The 25793-nt window shown below is 37.8% G+C and overlaps 3 protein-coding genes across 5 annotated transcripts in view; 2 read left to right on the forward strand and 1 right to left on the reverse strand.

Annotated features, from left to right (window-relative positions):
• Positions 1-1018: 1018 nt before the first annotated feature.
• On the reverse strand, positions 1019-15084 carry atp8b1 (ATPase phospholipid transporting 8B1). The gene is made up of 30 exons (XM_077622447.1): positions 14789-15084; positions 10972-11141; positions 10698-10795; positions 10377-10490; positions 10175-10273; positions 9894-9955; positions 9601-9673; positions 9142-9212; positions 8745-8827; positions 8373-8531; positions 8149-8237; positions 7753-7943; positions 7507-7591; positions 7219-7342; positions 7092-7135; positions 6824-6980; positions 6541-6729; positions 6340-6452; positions 6070-6234; positions 5716-5827; positions 5535-5610; positions 5230-5362; positions 4878-5003; positions 4641-4797; positions 3927-4150; positions 3771-3854; positions 2964-3209; positions 2174-2312; positions 1955-2085; positions 1019-1793 (listed from the first exon to the last, which is right to left on the reverse strand). The coding sequence occupies exons 2-30, from the start codon at positions 11132-11134 to the stop codon at positions 1560-1562; spliced, it is 3741 nt and encodes a 1246-aa protein (XP_077478573.1). The 5' UTR covers positions 11135-11141; positions 14789-15084; the 3' UTR covers positions 1019-1559.
• On the forward strand, positions 14922-19058 carry txnl1 (thioredoxin-like 1). Of its 2 annotated transcripts, none has more exons than XM_077622449.1 (8): positions 14922-15088; positions 17197-17293; positions 17531-17704; positions 17836-17958; positions 18125-18194; positions 18319-18491; positions 18621-18725; positions 18802-19058. In XM_077622449.1, the coding sequence occupies exons 2-8, from the start codon at positions 17234-17236 to the stop codon at positions 18829-18831; spliced, it is 735 nt and encodes a 244-aa protein (XP_077478575.1). In that variant the 5' UTR covers positions 14922-15088; positions 17197-17233; the 3' UTR covers positions 18832-19058. The 2 variants fall into 2 exon arrangements, with proteins under 2 accessions (XP_077478575.1, XP_077478574.1); XM_077622448.1 differs by lacking the exon at positions 14922-15088 and adding an exon at positions 16252-16539.
• Positions 19059-19720: 662 nt separating this feature from the next.
• Positions 19721-25793, forward strand: part of wdr7 (WD repeat domain 7) — a 37837-nt gene continuing 31764 nt past the window's right edge. For both annotated transcript variants that reach the window (XM_077621889.1, XM_077621890.1), the window contains exons 1-14: positions 19721-19900; positions 20739-20910; positions 21493-21599; positions 21736-21814; positions 21992-22166; positions 22424-22500; positions 22577-22696; positions 22814-22959; positions 23127-23226; positions 23764-23911; positions 24014-24129; positions 24233-24365; positions 24765-24985; positions 25103-25298. In XM_077621889.1, the coding sequence (XP_077478015.1) occupies positions 20752-20910; positions 21493-21599; positions 21736-21814; positions 21992-22166; positions 22424-22500; positions 22577-22696; positions 22814-22959; positions 23127-23226; positions 23764-23911; positions 24014-24129; positions 24233-24365; positions 24765-24985; positions 25103-25298 (1777 nt within the window). In that variant the 5' untranslated portion in view covers positions 19721-19900; positions 20739-20751. The remainder of the gene's footprint in view (positions 19901-20738; positions 20911-21492; positions 21600-21735; positions 21815-21991; positions 22167-22423; positions 22501-22576; positions 22697-22813; positions 22960-23126; positions 23227-23763; positions 23912-24013; positions 24130-24232; positions 24366-24764; positions 24986-25102; positions 25299-25793) is intronic.

Here is a 25793-nt window from a genome sequence, read left to right on the forward strand (position 1 = left end):
CCAAAGGTGTAAAGTGTAAATAAAAATACACAGCAAATATCAATTAAGAAAAATGACGCATCCCTTTGGTAAATCGGTAAAAGGAAAAAAAAAGCACAAAAGATCAAGCTAAGAATGATGAATAATCTAAACCTACTTAATTACACTGGAAAAGCCTCATTACTTCAGGACTACCGTTGAAAGATATGTTTGGTGTGGCTCCATTACCTTTTGGAAACTGTATAAAAAATCTTTATCGCTTATATTTGTCAATATGTACTATATAACAGACGCACACTAATGCATTCAGATGAATTATTTTGACTTGGGCAGGCATTGTCTTGCAGTGACATCTAAAGGCTGAAAATTGTACTGTGAAAGCTAAAATATTTGATCAAAAATACTTCAAAATTCTCCTTAAAAAGGTATAAATGGTTGTAGTTGGCAATCAGTGTGTATACCAGCCCTTGCCCATATTCAGCTGGAGTAACCTCCATCACCCCCGCAGCCCTTGTGAGGATAAGTGGCAATGGATAAATTTTACACATTAGAAGTGCTGAGATTCATACAAGTACCCTTGGCTTTTATTAACATCAACATTCACAGTCATAAAATATCTACTCTACTGCATGAGCATTAATTCCCTCCATTCATTGATCAATAAAAGCATGAAGTAACAGAACAACAATATATTTGTTTAGCTTTGGCTTAAAGTGTGCAGTGGAGATCTTAAATAAATTGCAGTACTATGGAATTAACATTTTCATGTAAACAGATTCAGCCTAAATGAAAGCCCAAATGAAAGCCCAAATCTATTTTTCAAAATGATGCTCCTTGCATTGCAAGGATGGGGAGAGAATATTTTTCAGCTAACCTATTTATGGTGAAAACCTAATTTAAAGAGCTTGGATTAAACAAATAAAAAGTAAAAAAAATAAATGGAGCACAAGATCCTTCTCAGCCTTTTAGATGAGGAAAAACATTGTTCCCATCACAAATTAAATGACTTGAGACAAACGGTGAATTTCCCTGCATACCCTGAAGTTGTAACATCCCTCCTTTATTTATAATAAAATGTTAAAAGTATGTTAAAAATGAGGGCTTTTCTGAATTTCAACAGAAAACAGATGAATGTTAGCATGATAGGTAGATAAAATTCAAGAGAAAATATACTAATTTCAAGTGCTCAATGGGTATACTGTACCTGTTGGAAGTGGTAGTAGTGATGACTTCTGGTCTATTTTGAACCAATGAACCTAAGAATAAAGCTTTTTGTTTTAAAATCCTGAGTTAAATACAGTCACACAGTCAGTGCATGACCAAAAATATCAGTTTATCTTTGGTTTTGCATAAGAGTCTGTGCATAGAGGAAGAACACGTGCCTCAGTTCCTTGGTCACTTTCAAAAGCACTTCCTCTTCCCAAAATATCTTCTCAACTTTGGTAATGTCATTTCTCCATCTGAGTTACCTAAAAATCTTGACCATCTCAACATTGTTGTCACTGAGTCTTAAATGGTGATTCCAGCCAAGGGAATCCCAGCACAGTGTTAGCTTCCATTGGTCCCAAGGTCTGCAATCATCAGATGTTCTCAGCTCTTTCGTGGACCTCCCTGATGCTGCTGCTCTGAGGCGCAAAACGGGACGCAGGGCGCCTCCGAATGCTTCGCCCAGAAGCAATGAGGTCCGCATAGCCTCGGGAGTGAGAGAAGGCATAACCAGAGCGGCGGGAAAGCGATCCACGTTGGAAGCCGGGTCTTGCCTTTTTGGCCTCCTGTTGCATTTCCAACTCATAGCGCTTTCTGTTTCTCTGGATCTTAAGGAAAGGTTTAAAAAAAATGAAAAATTAAGAAAAAAGTGAATAAATGTAACCTAAAATGCTGTTAGACTTAAATAATAGAAAATCACAGAGCAACACATGATATGGTTAACCACATTTAGATCATCCATTTTCAAATATACAGATCTGAAATTTACCTTATCACCAACAGAAGGCCAGATGATTTTGTGGAGAAACTGGATGCAAATGACCGGAAGCAGGCTTATTCCCACTGTGAGGATTATGGTTAACCACAAATAAGGCTGGCGCATAGCATTTGCTGCAGCACCTACAAGGAATGAGGCATTGATTAACATGGTTGATGTCAAAGGCAGCTGGATTTGAGCTCTTTTGAAGTACTTCAATGATCCACTGACCAGTGAAGGTGAATTGCCGGGGGAAGATGACATGGATTCCCGCACTGTGCAAATCGAATATAATCCCAAAGTAGATGGCTATGCTTCCTAACACGGCAAAACAGTTGACGAAGGTCCAGTAGGAGGTATCCAGGGAGATCTAAAAGTGGCAAAAATGATAACATATGACGCTATTACACTCACTGAAAAAAGTTAAGCTTCTCTAAATTTACACTGTGATAAAGATGCATGTTTTTTTTTTCATTTTTTTAGCCATTTGTCATTGAGTAGCTAATGAAGGGGTCGTCTCTTTAAACCACGTGTCAAAGTGGAGGCCCGCCGCATCATTTTGTGTGGCCCGGGAAAGTAAATCATGAGTGCCGACTTTCTGTTTTTGGATCAAATTAAAATGAAGAGTATAGATGTATATTAAATTTCCTGATTTTCCTCTTTTATAATCAATAATTGTAATTATTTAAGCAATTTTTTCTGTGTTTTTAGTTCAAAAATCATTTTGTAAAATCTAAAAATATATAAAAAAGCTAACATAAACATTGTTGTAGATCTATAAAAAAACTGAATATTCGGGGCTTTTAATCCAGTTCTTTTAATCCATTTATATAAAAAAAAATCTAAATATATCTAAAATGGTCGGGCCCACGTGAAATCAAGTTGACGTTAATGCGGCCCGCGAACCAACCCGAGTCTGACACCCCTTCTTTAAACGTTCAATTCAATCACTAGTCAATACATGTAATTGATAATGCCAAAAACATATTGGCGTAAAGTTGTCATTCTTTAAATGACTTACCTGTAAATTCACAGTAAAAACTAGTGACGAGGCAATGACAACTGCAAATGACTGGTAATCTGAGGGGGCTTCTCCATCTTGTCCCATGGTTTGCAGGAATGCTCCGTAAGGAATGAAGAAGAGGATGAGGGACACAAAGATTCCATGGAACAAACTGATGAAGAATGTCTTGTAGTTGAAGAACAAACCCTGCTGGCCAGGCAGGTATAACTTGGGAAATTTGAGACTCAATCGGTCATTAACATCCTGCAGAAAATGAAAATATAAAGGTGATCACTTTCAAACAAACACTCAAAGATTCTGAATTCACTAGTTCTCGGCACTAAACAGATCTCATGTATTTAGAAGAAAATCATTAAAAAGACCTTGCAGCATCTTAATTCAATATATTATATTCCATATCCCACTTAAAGTTCTCTGTGAATATCATCGAGTAATAAAAAAATGCTCTGTTGTGGGAATCGACTTTTAAATATGTTCCTCTGTTGGGTTCTTTAAATTTAAATTGAATACCTCGGACCTAAAAAGGCAGACAAGTTTTGTTTTTCCTTTTGTGTGTCAACACTAAAGGAGCGCAAAGAACAAATAGCACACCTTAAGTTCCTTCATACTTTGTCATGTTAATGTGACATGGTACTAATCACGCGATTTACTTAGGTGACACACCTAAAAAATATTTCCCATAGTCTACTATGAACTGTAGCACTTGGTGGTAAAATAATTTATTCGGGGTTCACAATAAATTCAGATCTCTATATTTAATCTACACCTACCTATAAGCATAATAATAAAAGGGATTGTTTTTACCTGGTCGAGGAGTCCAACTAGAAGAACAGGTAAGCTGCTGTAAAAAAGATTGTAGAGGGTGATGAACCAGTCCTCATAGGCAATCTAAAAAAACAAAAACAATTCAGGGTGTTTGATAACATGAACATTTTCACGATAGGGAAACAAGCTTCATACCTGTGCTGAGTATCCACTGAAGAAGGAGTACCAAAAATGAACCAATGTGAAGGCAAAGTTCTTGAAGAAGAAGAACCGAAGGAATTTGCACATTCTAATGTAAGACCAACGTCCGTGCACCAGAAGAAGTCGTTGCAAGTAACGGAACTGAGCGAAGGCAAAGTCACTGGACATTACAGCTTGCATGCCCTCTTGACCACTGATGCCAACACCAATATCTGCAGCTGGGGGGGGGGGGACAAAAAATGTGGTGAATAAGGGGAAGGAATCCAAGGCAAAGAGATTCATTAAATGTTTGTAAAGTCGACCTCTGCAAATGTGCAATTCATCACCCCTCAGTTCAGCCAGATTGCCAAGTAAAGCTAAAGGTTCATTGTTGCCTTCAATGAAAGCTTGTATTGTGAAATACATCTTGCCTTCCATACACAAAAAAAAGAATTGCACTATAAAAACATAATAGCAGGAAAAACAAGAACAAGTTGTTCTTGCCACACATCTCAAAAATGCAAGCAGACATGACTTAAGCCTTCGGGAAGAACACTTAGTGTAATGTTTAGTTTTTCGACATTTGTTAGCCAGGTACAGTTATGGCTAAGACTTTTAGTAAATTATAATCTAGGAAGTGTCAATTACATGCTTAAATTTGCTATTAGCCCCCAAGGCCTGCCCATAGTTCCCTTCAACAGCTACTATAGTAGATATAAGCATACATACTCTTTATCATATTGACATCATTGGCCCCGTCTCCAATGGACAAGGTCACTGCTTTCTTATACTTCTTCACCAAACTGACCACGTTAGCTTTCTGCTTTGGTGTGACACGACAGCAAATCACTGATTCACATTCGCAGGCCATGTCCACAAAGTCAATCTGGAAAGAAAAAAATGTTTTGTCATAACACAAAGCATCATATCAAAACTTAAAGGTCTATTATTTTTGTTATTTTTAACCTGTCTCATCTCTTTCTCCCACTCATTCATTGGCTGGCCGTCCTGAGGGCTAGGAGGCGGTCTCTTTCCCAAACGACGAAGACGCAAACGGCGGCGTTTCTTCTTCTTCTCATACAGAATTTCATTCTGAGGAAAAAGACCATCGTGATGTGGACTGAGATCTTTTTGAGCTGACATCTAGCTATTTTACAACTCGATACATCACAGTATAATGTATCATTATTTAACTGATTTACAATAAGATTATCCTCTGTACATCATTTCCCTCTCAAACACCTGTCATGGTGTTCCTGTAAAAAAGTACCCCGGGACAGGAAAGCAACAAATGATAGTAATAGTTACAAATATTTACCAGCCAGCCACCAGTGATAATGAGTGCATTTTTGCCCGGTTCCGGGAAAAATGGCTCTGAAGGTTTCTTTTTTCCGCGACTATCAGTAAGTGGCTCGCGTCTCCTCTTGGCTTGACGGAGGTTCAGCTTCTCACTAGTGATTTAAAAAAAAAAAGTGATGAGTCTATGACACTGTCTTGGCATCTATGATACGTTGGGATGCAAACGACATAGTTAGACAATTAATCAGATTTTTACATTTTGTTTGTATTTAACAGGCAGCGCTTGAGAAATGCAATTTTATAACATCATTATAGTTAACCTACTTTACATCTTCTCCGTAGTGAATTTGCATGTCGTCTGTCAAAAGAGAGCACGAAAATCCAATGTTCTCTGCAGTTTCTATGAGGGGGAAAAAAAAGTAAGAAAACAGAGGAATCTGTGTACAAGCATTCATTACAGGAACTGAAGACCTTTTATTAATGCTTATTATTGAGTTTGTCGAACCTTTTTTATCTCCAGTCAGGACCCAAATCTTGATTTCAGCCTTGGCTAGTTGGGCAATTGTTTCTGGTACTCCATCCTGCAGTTTGTCTTCAATGGCTGTTGCTCCAATCAGCTGGACAGAAAAAAAAGGTCTGATTTTTGTTTTGTTTTTAATACAATATATGATGTGAATTGCCAGCAATAAACTACTATGTGTAGGGAATAAAATCAGTTTGTACTTGTATGGCATCATTTCTAATGAATCCATTTCACTGGCTGGGAATGGAGTTAGAACTGCACTTATCAAGAGCTATTGAATGCATTTGGACAATTGATTCACTTTTCAAACAAGAACTTTCTGGATTTTCCACTCACCAGAAGGTTATTCTCAATCAACTCGTAAACTTGATCCAAGGCCTCCTCTCTGTTGACCATTGTCAGCTGAGCCTCCATGTGTTGCCTGGACCAAGCTTCATACTCGCTACTTGTGAGGTCTTTGTAGCATAAGCACAGTGTTCGCAGAGTCTCCCTGGCAAATTTCTTCAGAGAAAATAGCACAAACTAAACTCACATCTGTGCATTTCAATACCTTTAAGGAAAACACATTGCCCTCATTGAATTGAGAGTTAATCAAAATGAGCTCACATCCAGCGCTATCTGAGAGGATTCTTTGTGCTTGGAATTGGGTGAAAGTCGTTGGTAAATAACTGTATCAGCTCCTTTACAGTAAAGACGAATACGACCATCAGGAAACTTCACTGAAAAGGCCAGATATGAACAAATTAAATCAGATTACTCTGCTAAGTGTAACAGTAACAAATGTTGCGTTTGCATTAATACACATACAAATGATTGACATCCGTTTGCGGTCAGAGTTGAAGTCAAGCAACGCCAGCATCTCATAGGTTTTTTCCTGATCCATTTCACGGATGGTGATGGTATCCTGAGTTCGTGAAAGGAAGACAAAGCCAAAATTCCGAGCTGCCGTCACAAGTGCACCCTCATCTGGAGATGCCGCTTGGTACACCAATTCCCCTAAATATGGAACAACACATTTAAATTAATATTAAACCTAAGCGCTCCTGTCCTTTTCCTGAAATGAAAAGTTATCAGAAAAATTAGTAATTACCATCCTTGTTTTCCACCATGACAGTGTGACAAAGGGAGAGGAGTCTGAAGAAGTCAGTTGCATCTTTATCCTTCTTGGATCTCAAACAGGCAACCAGTGAATTGTCCATGAACTGAAACTTTTTGTCAGCATGCGGATTCCAGCTCCAGTCAACTGGCTTTTAGGAAAGAAGCGAATAATACTTTAGTGTAATTCTCTGTTTTTTTGCTGGATTGTGGAATCTGGTGAAGAAAACAATCTAATATGATAGTTTTTTGTAGAATGTTACCTTTCCACGATCCAAAATCACTCCCTCAGAAGTAGTAGGATCACCTGTTGGAATTTAGGCAAGATTACCATGTAATGTCATTTTTATAACCACATTATTTTCAGTATGTTTGAATATTTACTGTTACCATAGTTGCGTCCTGCGATAGTGCACTTTTTGAACACCATGACATTTTGTGTCAGTGTTCCTGTCTTATCTGAGAAGATGTATTCAATCTGGCCAAGTTGCTCATTCAGGGTAGTGGTTCGAGCCTTTCAAAAAAATAGAAGAAATACAAAGTTACTATTGAAGCACATAAGGGAAATAACCAAATTTGCATTTTTTTTGTCCCAACGTCCTCAATCGTTCAAGCTACTGTACTTCTAAAGTGAGAAAACAATGTTTAGTTAAATGGCTAGCACAGCAGTACTTGCACCTTTGCCGATGTATCTTTTTCTGCATAGTACATCTGTAGGTCCCAGTTGATAAATTTACTCTGGCCGAGACGAATCGCCTCCACGCTGGAAACAGAACAAGAAAAACTGTAATTTTATACTTTGAGTTGGGCGTATATTATCTGAGCATAATCTTGCAATTTCCAACTAACTACCACAATGAAACGTTTTGTTAATACACATATTTGCACCTCTTAAATATAAACAGGGACATTTGGTTTACCAACCTGACATAGAGTGAAATGGGCACCATGGTGTTCAGGACAATGAGGTAACCCCAGAAACTGAGGAATCCTCTGTAGGATGTACTATCAGTTCTACCATCATTCAGGTACCAGGCATTGGACCCGATTTCATCATACCAGAAGCTATGACCAATGGCAAGTCCTGCTGATGCCAGGAACAGGAGGACAAAGATCTAGAGAGTTGTTAGGAAGAAAACAAAACACACATTTGACTTCCTTTCTTTATAATGATGATGAAGATCCATATCCCTTTTTGTTTAGGGAAACTTCCACATATTGAATGTATGTTTGGTTATCATTTGAATGTACTCACACAAACAACACACTAGGTGACAATGTATCAAATTGTGAAATCAGTAGTGATAATATAAAACTTACAATGTAGACCATGTAGTTCATCAGCTCGTCAATCTTGGTCCTCTTGAATCTAGTCTTCCCACCATTTCTCATGATTTTTGTATCAGCACCTTCAGGAGGGGGTTATATAAAATGTTAACCTTACTTTTCGGGAGGTTACAAATCTGTGTTATACAGATTCTGAAATGCTCTGGTCAAATTAAAGTTCAATTTTAAGAATGATCACGTGGACAGGACATTCAGACCTGCAAAAATGACGAGTCCATGACTGATTTCAGTATTTCTGATCTTGCAACCTCGGAGGAGAGTGTTATCCAGGCCCAAGGGATGGCGCTGACCCTTCCAGTGCATTACCCCTATGAACTTATCCAAACGGTTGTTGGGTTCCTCGCATTCAATTAGTGCTACAAAAAAAGAGAGAAAAATGTGGACCAAAAAAATGCAACTGTATTGCCAGTGTGTTTAGGAAACAGGCACATTTTTAACAAGAAGTAGAGGAGAGAAGAAGGTAGTCATCATCAGCGCAACCTTATCCTACATTATAATTAATGCAATAAAGGTTCCCAGCAATAAAGGACTTGGAAATCCATGCCTTTGTCAAAATATGCATGTTTTACCATCAAACTGTGCCAATTGACGTTCTTCCTGCAGTCTTTCATCAGTTATTTTGAGTCCCATCTTGAATTTCAGGTTAGTTTCTCTGGGGTAAAAAAAAAAAAACGTTTTAGTACCTAAACTATACAAACTGTTCCAAAGCAGAATGTAATGATAAAAATCACAGACCTTCTTGATTTAAAAAAAAAAAGAATTAAATACAATTGTTAGAATAAAAAAGTGGCAGTTATTTTAAAGAAAGTCATGCTGACAAAGCACTTAAGCAAAAACAAAACCTTTGCGTCATTGATCAAATGTCATGTGACACCTGTTCTTGACATTATAAACGAAGGGCATTCACTGCAATATGTATAGAATTTCAGATTATTTTCCTTTTAATATAAAAATATAATTTTTTACCCATCAAGCTCTGCTGTTTCAACATAGCACAGGCTGTTTGGGTTTGAGGTAGATAACAGCAACAGATCTGCCTGAAAAAGAAAACCACACAATACAATTTGTTAACTGAAAAGACTAAAAAACACACCTGCATAAATTAGTTTTTTTCAGAGTTCATTACTCACAGTAATATACCCCATACATAGGGCACATCATTACAACAAACAACATTTAATGTTAGATTATTTATGAGCAAAGGAAAATACAGTATGTGACAGCACACTAATTATTTTTTACTGTCAGAATCAATATAAAAACTGTCGCTAGCGATGAAAACAGTACAAATAACGTAATAAGACAGCACTTATCCTCAAAAAGATTGCATGTGAGCTGGAGCTGAACCCAGCTCACTTTGGATAAACTATAGACCTGTTGCCAGTCTCACATACAAATTCATGCTTATGGGCAATTTATACATACCGGAATGAAGTCATTTTTCCTTAGACGGACCACATCACCAACCTGGATGTGTCTCCATTTTGACTCTTGAAATCTGAGCCAATGAAAATGAAACGAACAATGTTATTCTAATAGATAAACTTATTTTGACCTTCAATGGATGAAACTTAACATACAAAGAATACAAAAGTGTTTTGATTAGAATGACACTTAGTCTAAGTGTTTTTTAGGGGGGGTGCTAATATAAATATACTGAATACTTGCAAAATGTAGCAATGTTGCAAGTTGATGTAGTGAACAAGTTCTGTTTTTACCTGCCGTCGAGCATGACCTCACATTTTCTGTTATTAATCTCCTTGTCCATTCTATGTCGAGCCTGGAAGACAAAACAAGAGAATGTAAGTTAAGTATTAAAACAGAACTTGATTTTCCAACTTCAGAAATGTATTAATTGACATAAAATCTAGCTCATTCATCACAGTCAAAACATTAAATGCACTGCTTTTTTAGACTTAGCTGAATATACTGAATATTAGATGGCAATATATATATACTAATCAGAGAGTGGTAGTGAATTTTAAATTGTTTTTCTTACAAGATCGTCCACTAGGTCTTTGATAGCAGTTACTCCCAAAACCACAACCAGAGGAATCAGAGTGGTGTACCAAGGCAGAGTTGAAATGGCTGGAATACACTAAGAAAACAATACATGTACAAAACATCATACTACAATGCATCTATTTTTATCTTTTGTGTACATATGCTCCTAACCAAAAGTGATTGTTTGGGACATCTACCTGTAGGATGAGCAGGGCCAGGAAGTAAAGGTTGGCAACTCTCTTAAACTGCTCAAACAAGTTTTTGGGAATGAATGTGAAGACATTGTATTTGTACGTCTTGATGGCATTCCCCTGCAACAATGACGATTGAAAATGAGTACAAAGCGAGCATGAGGAAATGATGTTACATTAATTATTGTTCTTTTTTTTAATAATTAGGTACAGGAACACAAGATGGTTTGAGTACCGTAAACTTATTCTCATGTGAGACATTCGACAAATCCATTATATATTGGCTATTGGCTATTTCAGATTCATGGTTTGTGATGTTTTACTTACAGAATACCGGCTCTTTGTGATGCAAAGGAATGTTTTTTTGTCAAATTCTGGCAAGTGGTGGTAAGGTCGGTCATTGGCTTTCACTTTCCAGCCCATGTCTAAAAAAACAAAACAAAAACTGAGCTTCAGCCATTACGAAATCTCTACTTTTATCAAGGTGTCTGTGCTTAAGCACAGTTGACAGTTTCACAACTGCAAGAAAATGCTTCAGCTTCCCTTCAAGAGTAATGGGACATGCAGAAAATGAAATTTGATAATCTGATTAGTTCCTCACCACTAGGTCTAATTTCTCCAGGAGGTTGTGGGACTCCTGGCGTCACCTCTTCTTCCTCTTCTGTACTGACACCCAACTCATCATCTGTCTCATCATCACTGTATGGCATGACCTCATCGTCGGGCTCCTCAGATATGTGGGTGCCCACACGGCGCATACTCATTTTGAAACTGCAGGTATCATAGAGAAAGAGAAAATTATTCATATTTTAGAAAAGTACTAAACTGTAACATAAACTATGTTGTCCTATAAACAAGTAGGTTAGGATTACTAGGCTACTTGGCATGACTCCTAGATAAAGTAAAGGATAATCTTTCCTCATCACAAATGTACCAATATTTTGAGACGTTAAGAAATAGTTCATTTATAGGGGGGAAAAACCCACAGATAATAGCTTTGCTGACATTTTGTTTTCTTGGGCTGAATTACTACAGACTAGATTGGGTGTTAGTGATAAGACCAGATCAGCATCTAACAAACGGTAAATGAAATCAGTGTTATAAATGGACTATTGAACCAAGGAAAAATGGTGACCTATTTTGTATTCTGCACGTGTTGTAATCAGTGCCGACGGCAAGAACAAACTTCAAAATAGAATGTAAATTTCAAAATATTTTTTCAATTAAACAAATACAGTACTTATTGTCATTTATTTTTAGTTTTTATATTTTTGTTTGGTCTATCTAAAGGCACAGGTGTCAAAGTGGCGGCCCGGGGGCCAAATCTGGCCCGCCGCATCATATTGTGTGCCCCGGGAAAGTAAATCATGAGTGCCGACTTTCTGTTTTAGGTTCAAATTAAAATGATAGATATAGTTGTACATTATATTTCGTGATTTTCCCCCTTTTAAATGAATTATTGCAATTTTTAATCCATTTTGTCTGTGTTTTTAGTTCAAAAATCATTTTGTAAAATCTAAAAATATATAAAAATATTTTCCATTTTCCACTTTAATATGGAATATAAAGAAAATTTTGGTTTCCTTTTCAAAACGATTAAAATATTTTCCGTTACTAAGAAAAAAAGCTCAAACAAACACTTTTTCTATAAAAACTGAATATTCAGGGGTTTTGATCCATTTATTTAAAAAAATCTAAATATTATATCTACAATGGTCCGGCCCACACGAAATCGAGTTGACGTTAATACGGCCCGCGAACCAACCCCAGTCTGACATCCTTGATCTAAGGCCTCTGTCAATACTCTGCCATTTCCACCGTGGCAATGCAAAAAACAGTTCTAGAATATTTTTTTTAATTCTGAGATGAGATATGTCGTTGGTTTTGTTTGGCTAAGATTTGAAGTTAATTTCATAATTACCATTATCACTTAAAATAAATTATATTGCTGTCTATAATTTCTTGTTTACTTTAAATAAGTTTAGAGAATGACTAAGACATACAACTCAACATTATCCATTTGATCAGTGGCCTCGTCCAACCCAGAAAACAGGTTTTGTGGTATCTAGCTGCGGAAGATAACTATGGTAACAATAAGGGGGGCGGGGTAAGTGATCTGCCAAGTTAGGTAAAGAAGAGCATATCATAATGACGACAGTGAAACCTGAGACCGGGGAGGGGGTGCCTCTGCTCTTGTTCAGACAGGTAAGGTGAAGGAGAAAAAAATGAACGTCATACAAGGTGCAACACACACACACACAAAGATGTCACGCAGTGAGTAAATAAAAGCAAAATTGATAGCTTTCTAGCAGCACCGTAGCACAGGCGATGTAGGATAAATAATTTATGCAACAACAACAAAGGGGCGCAATTCAGAGTCATTTTACATTCTACATTGATAGAGTCCTAGAACAGCTGACAATATTAGTACAATTTCTCGTGCTTGATTTCTACATTGGGAGGGATCCATGTGTGTGAAAGCCTGACACATTTTGGCCAAGAACACTCAAACTAAAGTATCAGTTAAGGCTTTGGGGAACATCGCTGCACCTGAAGTTATTTTGCCCATGTAGTTAATAATGAGAGTGCAAAAGACAAAAACAGCTCTTCCTTTTGAGAAGGGCAACACAAAGCAGACCAGTTTGTCATGAGTGATGTTTATTTTGCCAAATTGATGATGTTGCAAAAATAGTTTTACCCTTCAGAAACAATAGACAAGATGGCTTTACAGTAAATTTAGTGTGGAGTCAAAAGATAGCTATTGCCATTGAGCCATGTCTTATGTAAAACTCACTAGTACATCTCACAGCAGTACTTCATTCTGCCTAACCTCCTGTACGTGGCACTGATAATTTCATGTATTTTCATATCAGTTGAGGAGTAAACTATTCACAGAGATGACTATCAATCTTCACTATTGGTGAATAGCCCCTGATAAACTGTCACTTAAACAGTCAATTATTGATCAGATTGTTGTCTATATTGAATGGCATGAAAATAAGAGTAAACTCAAAGTATGTCATTGGATCAACATGAAAATCAGCACTTCCCGAGGAAGACAGATATTTCCCTAATCAAAAAGTTGTCGCATTGCTTGTTTTAAGTAAATAAAGAGGCAGGTTGCTAGACCTCCACATTGTGTTAAAACACAACACACTCCTTAACAGCCTTTACATGGTTCAAAAAGTGAAGATTACAGCTTTCAAAGTATATATATATTTTAAAGCCATTTCTTGTGTGTGTAATGTTAAAAGATTCTGACTGCTGATTACACTGTCATGTTGTGACTAAGACTTTGGCAAAAGTTATTTTTGCTGTTGTTCCAGATACCAATCTCAATTAGCACCTGTAACTATTTGTGTTTTTTTCTCAGAGACTTGGTATGTAAGACTGCCTGTGGGTCCTTAAGGACATTTGTTTTTTTCCAGTGTCATTGGCATTGAAAGTCAGAATTGGTCTGGTTTATCTTGTTGTGGTTTAGTCCATTTTAAGACAATTGCTTGACTTCAGGTTAGGTTCCTGTGTAAATCCTCCACCAAAATTGCAGAAACACAACTAAATAGATAGATTTTTGCACTAACAGACAATGTATGGTTATAGTTTTTATATTGTAGCCCAAAGGACTTAAACTCTGTTTGGGGAATTGTTGAAATTCTGCCATGAGCAGAAGGATGACCTTAATCAATCACAATTAAGCTAAATCAAAAACCACTAGTTGGGTTAAATAATTAGATGGTTGTTCTCAAATATGACTACATTTTGTAGGAATTAAAAGATCAAAAAATCAAAATTCAAGAGGCATTGGTTTAATTTTGAGAGCACCTGGCAATATGAATTAAAAATGGCTGTTCTCTATTTCAATAATTTGTTCAATTAGTTATTGTGGTTGTATTTTTGTATTAGTGTGTATATTTTTCATGTTAAACTGCAACTGCATAATTTCTATCAATTTCCTTGTGTTGGCTAAAGTGCCACACACAAAATAAACAAATTAATGAATTCCAAAATTGTGCATTGAGCTCTTTGATATGGGATATTTAGGAAAACATTTGAACCTGTGCAGTCCTTATTTATAAAGGTCACACCACAATTAGAGTGGAAAACAAATATTTTGAACATTTGGTGACAAGTCCTACCTTTTTCTGGTGGCAATGAGGTAATGGATAAAAGACTTGGAATAAACTATTTTTTGCTATCTAATCACAAGATAAAAGGTAAAATACATATAAAACATTTCAGATCCAGATGAACATAGATTAAAAACCACTTAAGAGAAAGACAGAAGTGAGAATGAAACAAAAGTAGTCGCAGGTGAGCCACTGACACTCCCTTCGAGGTGCTTAAAACAACTTTTCCACATCAAACTGAAGAAAAAAAACTAGATAAAGATGCCTAAAATGAAAAACAACTGTACTCACCCAGCACGTGTTCTTTGCTGAAGGACGGTAACAAGTTAAAACATTGATGAATCGAGCTCTCCGTGGGTGTAGAGGCGCTGTGTCACCGCACCATGTTTCGCTCCTTCTTCTTCCTGCTTGTTCAGACGATCCACGGCACCCCGCCCTTCCTACTCCCCCCACGCAACCTTACCTGCCGGGCCTCTGCTAGCCGACACGACCGGTTTAACTCGTTGCAGACACACAAAACACTTGGCGTGGTAGCACCGTGGCGTTCGATGAGCGCACGATCAACCTCGATCGCAAGTGAGCACCGATCAGGTAATGACAAGGTGTCCTGGTCACGTGGTATTTGTTGGTCTGTGCGCCTATTTTTTATAAGTGTTTGGACACATGTTTTCATTCAAAACATGGAGAATCATGTCCATATTTTGACTGGGGGAAATTGATGTACAATCAATGTTTGTATGTATATATTTTTGTCACTTTTCCCTCTTCTATATTGATAAAAAAATATATATGTGGTTTATTTTATAATTCTTTTATCACTCATTCACTAAGCCGTATACTTTTTCTGCTGTAACACCTAAATTTCCCCAAGGTAGGATCAATAAAGAATGATCTTACTTTTTAAGTAATACTCTTAAGGTGTTTTTCCCTCAATACTACTATATTTCAGAGGTGGCCAATCCGGTCCTCAAGAGCCCCTATCCAGTCTGTTTTCCATATCTCCCTCCACCAACAGACTTTATTCAAATGACCTATCCAGATTATTTGATTCAGTTGTGTTGGTGGAACCAGACCGGATAGGGGCTCTCGAGGACCAGGTTTGGTCACCCCTGCTATATTTCATTCTTGGCCTGCCATTGAAAATCTAATTCATTTAAACTCGGACGAGGTGCTGTGAATTTTTATCTTTCAGTGCCATTCACACCCATCTACACTATGAATATAGGCAGCCGAGTGGTTTGTGGGTTGGCCTCACAGATCTTGGGTCGAGGGTTCGATTCACTATGTGAAGTTTGTTCTCCCTGGGCTTGTGTGGGATTACTTTGGGTTTCCCCCCACGTTCCAAAAACACCCAGGGTAGGTTGGCTGAACCCTCTAAATTGCCCCTAGGTATGAGTGTGCATGTAAATGAACCGATTTAGGGTGTCCCTCGCCTGCCTGTAGTTAGCTGGGATGTGCTCCAGCACCCCCCACGACCCTTGTGAGGCTGAAATGAATGAATGAATATATAAAAAGATAAATAAGTAAATATATAAATGATTAATTAAGAAAATAAATATATAGATAGATAATTATATATATATATATATATATATATATATATATATATATATATATATAATTAAATAAATATATAGATAGATAAACAAATATATTAATATACAAGACATGACACTCCCATACATGTGGTGGCGGTAGTACTCATTTTCAGGTACATGCCTGCAATAGGACACAAGCCGCGCCTTTCTCCCTTCCTATTGGTCAATCACAACGTCACGTGTTGTTTCACTTGTCGTTTGGAGTGTGGCTAGCAAATAGAAAGCCAATTTAGCTACTTTTGACACTAAGCTAAAATACCACGATATAAATTAAAATAATAGTGTTCTTTTCGGAATAGATCCGAAGTGACAAGGCCACGCTGCATCATCTGTCTATAATTTTAACATGGTCGGAGTTAAAGTAATCGGGAGTGATCCGGAATTTCAACCGGAGCTAGCGGCCGCCGGCTCCAGGCTGGCCGTGGTAAAGTTCACAATGGCTGGGTAAGATCCACCTTACAGGCAACTATGTCTCTTTACGAGGTGACAAGCGATCTCCTTTAAATGCTTTTAACAAATGCTATTAACGATGTTGTTGTGTAATATATCTGAAATAACAGCTCGTATCTCTAAGTTAGCGTCTAGCTAACGAGCGTTACGATTTCAAGATGAGTTCCTTACAATGACATAGCACTATTACCCTAACTTGGCAATGGGACAGTTTTCAATGGTGACACGGCTCTTGTAAAAATCTAATATTGTATTATTACTAGAATGTTATCTGGTATATTAAAAGTAAAGTTTATATCCTCATGTTGTCCAGTACTTGTACTTAAAAAAACATTTCCTCTGCAATTCTGTCAAATTGCACATTTACTGCATTTCCCTGTTTCATTAGATCTTAACAATCGATTATTATTAAACCCAGTCAGGTTATTCAATTGTTGACAGACATGTTAAATATTTTATTTTCTAATTTCTCACTATTTAATATCAGTCCAGTACACAACTTCTGGAGTGAGACATAGAAGGCAGTCTGTAGCATAATGATGATTTGCTATTTACTAGATATGACATAAGGGTTATTTAATATTGCTTCTGGCCTTTGAGCACTTTTGTGTTATCATGGAAATTTCATAGAATGTTCTTTTTGTTTTTCAGGTGCCGGCCATGTGTCAGAATAGCTCCAGCCTTCAACATGTTGAGTAACAAGTATCCCCAAGTTGTCTTCCTCGAAGTTGATGTCCATGTCTGTCCGGTCAGTATAATTTTTGCAGAGGCAATGCACTAGATTTACAATCAGTTCAGGGTGTTGTCCACATTTCCCCGAAGTCAGTTGCGATTAAATAGAATAAGCAGTGTTGCAAATACTGATGTTGAGAACCAAAGGGATATCGCATTTTTGACAAACTCTTTGGATGCACATGCAGCTTGTGCCTGCAAAAGGAAACCATTAAGGCCATTTGACTAACCTCTCTCTCTCTCTCATCCCCAGGCAACAAAGGCAGCCAACAATATATCAGCCACACCGACATTCTTATTCTTCAGGAACAGAGAACGACTGGAGCAGTATCAAGGTGTGGATGCTGCAGGTCTAGAAGAGAAGATCAAACAGCTCACAGAGAGTGATCTAGGAAGTGGCGAGGATGCTGACATTCCAAAGGGATATGTAAGTTGGCACCATTGGTATGCATACTGTAGAAATGGGTCATGTACAAAGTGACAGGATTTACTGAATTTTAGGCGTGGTGACTATCAAAAAGAGCTAACAAGTACTAAAGTAAACTATTTTCTTTTCAGATGGACCTCATGCCTTTTGTCAGCAAAGCTGGCTGTGAATGCCTCAATGAGAGTGATGACTGCGGCTTTGACAAATGCTTAAGTAAAGACTCTTCTTACATGGAGTCAGACTGTGATGAACAGGTAATAACATAGTCTGAAACAACAAGCAGAACAATAGGCTAATGCCACATCCTCAAGATATTAAGACTTTTATTGTTTTGATCACCCTCTTTTGAAAATGTTTAGTACCACTACTAAAGAACTACTGTGCTTTATTAAAAATGTGGCTTCTACATCACTTTTGCAGTTGCTGATAACGATTGCCTTCAACCAGCCTGTGAAGCTCTTCTCAATGAAGCTACAGTGTTCAGACTTTGGTGAGGGTTTATTTTCTGCACTGATCTAAACTTCAGTAAATCCAATTCTTGATAGTACTCTTGTTCTTTTCCTGCCTTGCCCTTTCACCCATGCAATGTGTTTCCTCCCTTATTCATTATCCAGCACAAGCTCCTAAAGTGGTAAAGATATTTATCAATCTCCCGCGGTCGATGGGTTTTGATGATGCAGAGCGAAATGAAGCCACCCAAACTCTGGAGCTGGCAGAAGAAGACTACAAAGATGATGGAATAATTCCATTGCGCTATGTCAAGTTTCAGAATGTGCAAAGTGTGACAGTAAGAACCAGATTGCTCATGGCATTTGACTGCCTTACTGAAGTTTGAAACAATGTGTTTATATTTAAGATACATAAGAGGGGAAATGCATTCCTAATTTGTTTTAATTTTTCCCCCTCCATTTTCCAGTTGTTCATCAAATCAAACCAAGGAGACGAGGAGACAACAAAAATAAACTACCTGACATTTATTGGTAACCCCGTTCAGGCCACCAATATGAATGACTTCAAAAGGGTATGAAACTGTCACAACAAACAAATCACATTTCTAAAATGTTTTGTACTAATAAATGAATGGTCTGTTTACTCAGGTTGTGGGAAAGAAAGGAGAGAGTCACTGAGTTGAGACGGGTGGGGGAAAGATCCCGCTGCTACATCGAAGGACATTTTCCTTTGCCAAAGCTGCCACACTTTGAGCAGACATTACACACATGTACACATGCACAGATACTCCTCGACTTGTGATTTAAATAATTGTCAGTCTTTGGGGGCATTTGGTCTATAAATCATTTGTATTGTAATTCAAATAAAAAAAAATCCTGTAAATAAAACTCCTTTTTCAAAGGCATGCATGTTTTTTTGTCGACTCTAGGCTGTCACAGCAATTAGATGAACAGACATCAAAATTAGTTAACCCTTTGATACATAACATGGGAGAAAAGTCACCATGCTGAGTTTTTATTTTCTATGTGCAACAAATTAATTTTGGCATTCAAAATATGCTTTAACGGTGAAAAACAGGGGAAATATATATATATTTTTTGTTGCTGTGTTCATGTTCATGAAAACGGCAATAGCTGTTATGAAGAAAAATCATTTATTCACTGGTTTTTACCCCATCTGTTTTGTTCTGAAACTAGTGGAAGTAAAATTTCTGCCTGTGCATTTAAATCCCATTTGAAGTGCGTTTTACCTAACATTTCCACTATTGTTTATTATCAATATACACAGGTGTTTTAAAAACATTTATATAAACCTATAATTCAACGAGATTGCCCAATGTTTCAATATTTAAAAAATATACTATTGATATAATAGGACCAAGGTAAACCAAATTATACAAATGATAAATTATTCAAAAATAGTGAACATGACTGGAATTACATTTAACATTTACAAATACAAGTTACATTCACATGACTACAATAATCTAATTACAACAAATTGTTTGCATCCAAGGGTACAAAGTTGCTTTTACTTTGATAAGAAACACCCGGATGCATTTGGTGTTATCCGTCTTGCTCGTGTCTCGTGATTAGTGACAGACTTTCACGCAGCGTTTTGCCTCAACGAAAAACTAAAAACTGCAATACTGCGTATAAATTTTTTTTTCGTTTTTACTTATTGCTGATCGAGTTCGTTTTGCCTGGACTCAACAAGAAGGAGATGGCTCTGTAATCTACTGTCTTGGTGCGTATCCACAACGCTAAGCTTTTGATTGTTATCCCCTGAGCTGCTGTAGCACCCCGGAAGTCGCGACATCACAACGTTTGTGTTCCGTGCAGCACAGCATCTTTAAAGCCGACTGTGCGTTGTTTGTGTGATAAGCGTACATAACCGGAATAATGTACATTTGTTTTTTGTTTTTTTAATAATTAAGGAAATAACTTAGCCAGCCCATGATCCATCTGCAAGAATTTTGCAAATTTAGCTGCCCTACACTTCGGTGATCACACGTAGTCGAGGGCATTTTAGAATTAGTCAACCTTTGGAACATTTTATAATTACATCCTAGTTGCAATGTAAATACTACAGCCCTTCTAATACCACTGCTGCAACAAACCCGATTTTAGCTAATGGTACGCCAATACGATGAATAAAATCATCCTGTGCTAGATTATCCTCTGGAAGTAATAAATTGCTCCTTTGGTCCTGCTCAAATTCGTGCAAGGGCGATGACCCATGATTTATATATGTATATATTTTTTAATGTGCCATCGTAATATTGCATGTAATCATTTTAGTACATTCCACAACAGCTGTCAGCACATAGGTTGCGATTATTGGTCACGTCAAGGAATAACATTATATGTGCAGGTTTTTATATTTACTTCACTTCCTAAATGATCTTATATAAATAATACTGTGACATTTTCAAGCATTCATTTGTGTCATTACCTGAACCGTGAATGTGAATTCTAATCGGAATTAGAGGTTGTCTGAATGTAAGCACAAATATTAACCCAAGATATGTGTATATTTTTTGGAGTTCTTCACTTAAATCCCATTTCTACTCAAATCCTAACAGACAAATCAGCAAAATGTCTGGGAACAATCTGGTCCTACCCATAGTTCTATGGGGCCGCACCGCTCCAACCCACTGCATCAGCAGCCTCCTGGTGATGGACGACTTCAGCACAATCATCACTGGCTGCCATGATGGACAGATATGCCTTTGGGATATGACATCGGAGCTGACGGTATTAATGGAATACATATATAATATAATAAGGTGTTGTTAATGTAAATTCAGCAATTTACACACAATTTATTTCAGCAAACGTTAAACAATTTCTGTAGACAGATATGGCGGTTCCGCTTGTCCGATCTGAAAGGCATGTGCAAAGTAGCATGCAAAATGGTGGTAGCCTTGTGCAAACAATGAGAGGAGGCGGGCTGACTTTTTCCACTTTTTGAAAGACTTTTGAAATCTGGAAACAAGACTTATCTCAAGTTGCCTATGAAATTTTAAAGCATCTGAATATTGTAAGGGCCAACTTGGAGTCAGTCACAAGAAATATGTCATGCCATATCAGCGTGCAAAACTTATTCTAACAGCTCTCCCTGGACAGTTTAGATTCTGTGCTACCCCAAGATTCAAGCATATGTTACACAGGATCTGCACTGTACCTTATGAGTCCCAAATATTCTTCCAAAAAGTAGATTTGCAACTTCTTTGGCAATGATGGACCTTCACTGGCCCTGCCGACGTGGTCTTGACAAGGTCCAATCATTGCTGCTTGCAGTTGTAATTGTCTTTTTTTAAATTTCCATTCTCTCAGATTTGTCCCAGAGCCATGTTATTTGGTCACACTGCTTCCATCACCTGCCTTTCTAAAGCTAGCGCCTGCAGTGATAAACAGTACATTGTCAGTGCATCAGAGAGTGGGTGAGTATAACATACTATATCTCCACTAGTTAGCTCCTTCTCAGTGAAATTTTATTAATTTGGATCATTTCCATTTTGTGTGTGCACTCGCCTCTGCGTGTACGAGCTATGACATGAAATGTTTTTGTGTATCCAGAGAGATGTGCTTATGGGATGTCAATGATGGCCGCTGTATCGAATTTACCAAACTGGCTTGCGCTCACACTGGGATACAGGTATATATCTATGCAAATATAAAGTTAAGTTGCTCATTAGTGGTTACTAATATTGACTGTCGTATGTTATACATAACATTAGATGTAAAATTGGTGAAACATCCAGGAGTGAGTTAATTGAATTACCTAACCATTTGTTTTTCTTTTCTCTATTTACCTTCTTTTGTGATTCTCCAGTTCTATCAGTTTACTATAGGCACTGAGCGAGAAGGTCGTTTGCTCTGTAATGGCCATTACCCAGAGATTATTGTGGTAGATGCGACCAGTCTGGAGGTGCTTTACTCACTTGTGTCCAAAATTTCCCCTGACTGGATCAGCTCCATGAGCATCATCCGATCACACCGCACACAAGGTTTAATTGCTTACTCATAATGACCTTCTTGATCCTGGTATAATTAATTATCTGTGGCAATTAGAAAATATTTTTCAGCATCAGAAATGTCTTCAAATAAATCTTTGAATGACTTTAATCTATTAATCTGTGTTACATGAATTGTGTACATGCTTATATTTAGCAGTATTTTTTTTTGCTTATTCTATATCGTTGCAAAGTTTTTCGATTGTAGAGATGCACGCCCATGTTATTACTAAAGAAGTATTTTTCTCCAGAGGACACGGTCGTGGCAGTGTCAGTGACAGGCATTTTAAAAGTCTGGATCATAACAGCCGAGGTCAATCGGATGCAGGTATAATTGTATTCACTTAGTACCTTATTTTAACACAAAAACATAACTGTTAATGAAGAAAAACATATCCTCGTAGGACCTGGACCCAGTGTTTGAAGAGGAGTCCAAACCCATCTATTGTCAGGGTTGTCAGAGTATTTCCTTCTGTACCTTCACTCAGAGCAGCCTGCTGGTGGTCTGCTCCAAGTTCTGGAAGGTAAGAGAGACTTCATCAACCCAGTACTGCTAGTTGGTTGGTTTCTACGTGTAAATTAGTGTAGAGAAGCACAACTTTGGATAAACAGTGAAATGTGAATATATTCCTGTTTTCCAGGTTTTTGATGCAGGTGACTATTCACTACTTTGCTCAGTGCCCTGTGACAACGATAAGACCTGGGCTGGTGGAGAGTTCATTGCCACAGACAAAGTCATCATTTGGACTGAAGATGGCTGCAGTTATATTTATAACCTACCAGCCAGGTATAATTGCGATTACGTTCACTGCTATTGGCAATTATATTTGCCAAATGTGCCTTGTAAATGAGACGTGAGTCATTGAATCATTGAAATTGAGAAAATGCTATGAAGAATCATAGTAAAGTCACTATGTTCAGTTACATATATTTCATATCTTTTTTTTTCTTCAGCTGTTTACCTGCTAGTGAACACTTCCGCAGTGACGTGGGGAAAAAAGACGGCTCTATACCACCATTGATCTGCAGCATAGAGAACCTAGCAGACAAACAGGTCAGTTACTTTTTTAAGTAACGACTAAACATGCTAATAAAATCATACATTCTCTGAGGCAGCCGTTGAGCTGTATTTTACTTTAAAGAGATCAGCAGCTGATTGAAACTAGCGGCCTTCTATTAAAATTAATTGAATTACTTTTTCATCCTGAGCATCACACTCACGCCATGGCTCAATAAATAACAGATTATAATATTTAATATTGTTCTGTTGAAGTTGCATTAAAACATCTTTGCTGGGAGAGTAGGTGCGTCAATGGTTGACTATAATTACTACGGCAATGACCCGCATAAAATTAAATAGGGGTTGTTTGCCTCAAGGTCGAGGATGCTTGGATGCTAAACACTACCTTTCTCGACCTGTGATCTTTTTTTTATTCCCTCAAGCACTCTCAGATATATTCAATAACTGAATACAAGATGCATCATCCATCTGCCCCAGGGCTTGGTTGTTTTACATTTTGCATGAGTTACATAATTTGAAGCATCAGGTTACACATGGCCTCATGTCTCTTCCATTGACTGCCATATCTAGCTCCTGATCTGTCCACCTGTGACCCATTTCTTCTTTGGTCGACGGGAGCCATTCTACAAACTGCTGATCCAGGGAGACTCTGCAGGCAGGCTGTCTCTTTGGAGCATCCCAGACACTTGGCCTTCACAGCCACTGTCCACACCAAAAGGTACGGATAAATGAATTGTCAGAGCTAAACAAATATGCAGCTCACCATTTATTAGTCTTCTTAACAAAAAGAAAAAAAAACGGTATACCTTCCAATCCCTAGAGCTCCAGGTCTCATCCACCGTCAGTCTACAAGAGGCGTTTGATAAATTGATTCCTGTATCTTCTGGTATCATTGACCAGCTCAGTGTCTTACCTAGTAAAGACGAACCCATTAAGGTTGGAGCCTGTGCAAGAATATCCAGTATTTCTGATGCAGTAGAAAGTTTAAAATGTTTACATAAAATCGTAAAACCATAAAGATTATGCTTTCCTTCTTCAGGTGACCGCCAGTGTCTACATACCCTCTCAGGGTCGCCTTGTGTGTGGAAGAGAGGATGGCAGCATTGTTTTGGTTCCTGCAACTCAGACAGCCATTGTTCAATTACTTCAGGGAGAACACATGCTTAGAAGAGGTAAAGAGAGTTTTTTTAATGAATTTCTTGACATTTTATCAATGAGTGACTGATCAGTGTTGAAGGGGGATGCTAGACGCTTTAAACCTGTGAAGCATTTTCTTTAAAAAAAAAAAATGAAAAGGGGTTTATGAATTGAATTGAAATAATTGATTTGAAATGTTTGCCAAAGGTAATCAATACTAATTAGAAATCCAATATATGTTCACGCTCTCAGCTACTCATTGGCTGCCATTGACAGACACCCATCCATATCATACCATCCTCACAAGATTCTATAGAAATTAACCTATTCCAAAAAATGTTTTTATTCATTAGCATCTTGCAAGTCTGGAGTCGGATATTTAGAATGGAAGGCAACAATTGTACCTTTATAACCTGTTGCCTTGTTCTCTGCAGGATGGCCACCTCACCGTACACTCCGAGGTCACAGGAATAAGGTCACATGCGTCCTGTATCCATACCAGATGTCTCCTCGCTATGACCAGCGCTCCTTGGTGTCGGGCGGGGTAGACTTTTCTGTCATTGTGTGGGACATTTTCACTGGAGAGATGAAGCACATTTTCTGTGTCCATGGTGGAGAGATAACCCAACTCATTGTCCCACCTGAAAACTGCAGTGTAAGTTCTCCTTCAGTTTACTTTCTGAAACATAAGAGATCAACCCCTGCCTTTCAGTCTGGCCTTGAACTGATCTTCTCAGCATCTTAAACAACTGCGGTCGTGTTTGCTCTGTAGACCAGGGTGCAACACTGCGTATGCTCTGTTGCCAGCGACCACTCAGTTGGCCTTCTCAGTCTTCGTGAGAGAAAATGCATCATGCTTGCCTCTCGGCACCTATTCCCAATCCAAGTCATCAAGTGGCGCCCAGCAGATGACTACCTTGTTGTTGGATGCTCTGATGGCTCTGTTTACGTTTGGCAGATGGATACAGGTGAGAGATGTCGTAGAGTGAAACCATGTTTACTGCATGCGATATTTTTAAGAAGTGAGCAGAAAGGACGAACTAAAACTCTTTTTTTTTTTTTTTTTTACAAAACTAATCTAATGACATCAATGGCTATATATTAAGGTCACATTTAACACATTTGTGTACATTACCTCTTGCCCATAGCTGAAATAAGCTTCAGAATCCTTGCAACCCTTGTGAGGATAAGTGGTTTGAAGGATAAAATAATGAATGCACACCTGAATATAGCATTGCAGTCATTCAGATATAACACAAAGAAAATCTGTGCATGTGAATGTATGCCTCTGTTTGAATAAGCTGTAGTGCTGAGCGATCGCAGGGTAACTGAGTGTGAAATTAAAGAATGTGTATGAGAAAGTGAGTTAGAAAAAAAACATGCTATACGCAGACTGTGACCTATGGCACATTGCATGAACACACACAATACACTTTAATGGTCCCACTTCTTTTCTTACTCAA

This window comes from Stigmatopora argus, chromosome 16 (assembly GCF_051989625.1).
Source record: "Stigmatopora argus isolate UIUO_Sarg chromosome 16, RoL_Sarg_1.0, whole genome shotgun sequence".
Lineage (NCBI taxonomy): Eukaryota > Metazoa > Chordata > Actinopteri > Syngnathiformes > Syngnathidae > Stigmatopora > Stigmatopora argus.

What these genes read in the sequence shown, in the direction of transcription:
- txnl1 (XM_077622448.1), top strand. Translation starts at nt 16,442, where the DNA reads ATGGTCGGAGTTAAAGTAATCGGGAGTGATCCGGAATTTCAACCGGAG. An exon ending in TTGATGTCCATGTCTGTCCG is followed by an intron (nt 17,294 to 17,530) that starts GTCAGTATAATT and finishes TCTCATCCCCAG; the next exon opens with GCAACAAAGGCAGCCAACAA. An exon ending in CTGACATTCCAAAGGGATAT is followed by an intron (nt 17,705 to 17,835) that starts GTAAGTTGGCAC and finishes TTTTCTTTTCAG; the next exon opens with ATGGACCTCATGCCTTTTGT.
- atp8b1 (XM_077622447.1), bottom strand. Translation starts at nt 11,134, where the DNA reads ATGAGTATGCGCCGTGTGGGCACCCACATATCTGAGGAGCCCGACGAT. An exon ending in TCAATTGGCACAGTTTGATG is followed by an intron (nt 8,532 to 8,744) that starts GTAAAACATGCA and finishes CTTTTTTTGTAG; the next exon opens with CACTAATTGAATGCGAGGAA. An exon ending in CACTACGGAGAAGATGTAAA is followed by an intron (nt 5,363 to 5,534) that starts GTAGGTTAACTA and finishes TTAAATCACTAG; the next exon opens with TGAGAAGCTGAACCTCCGTC.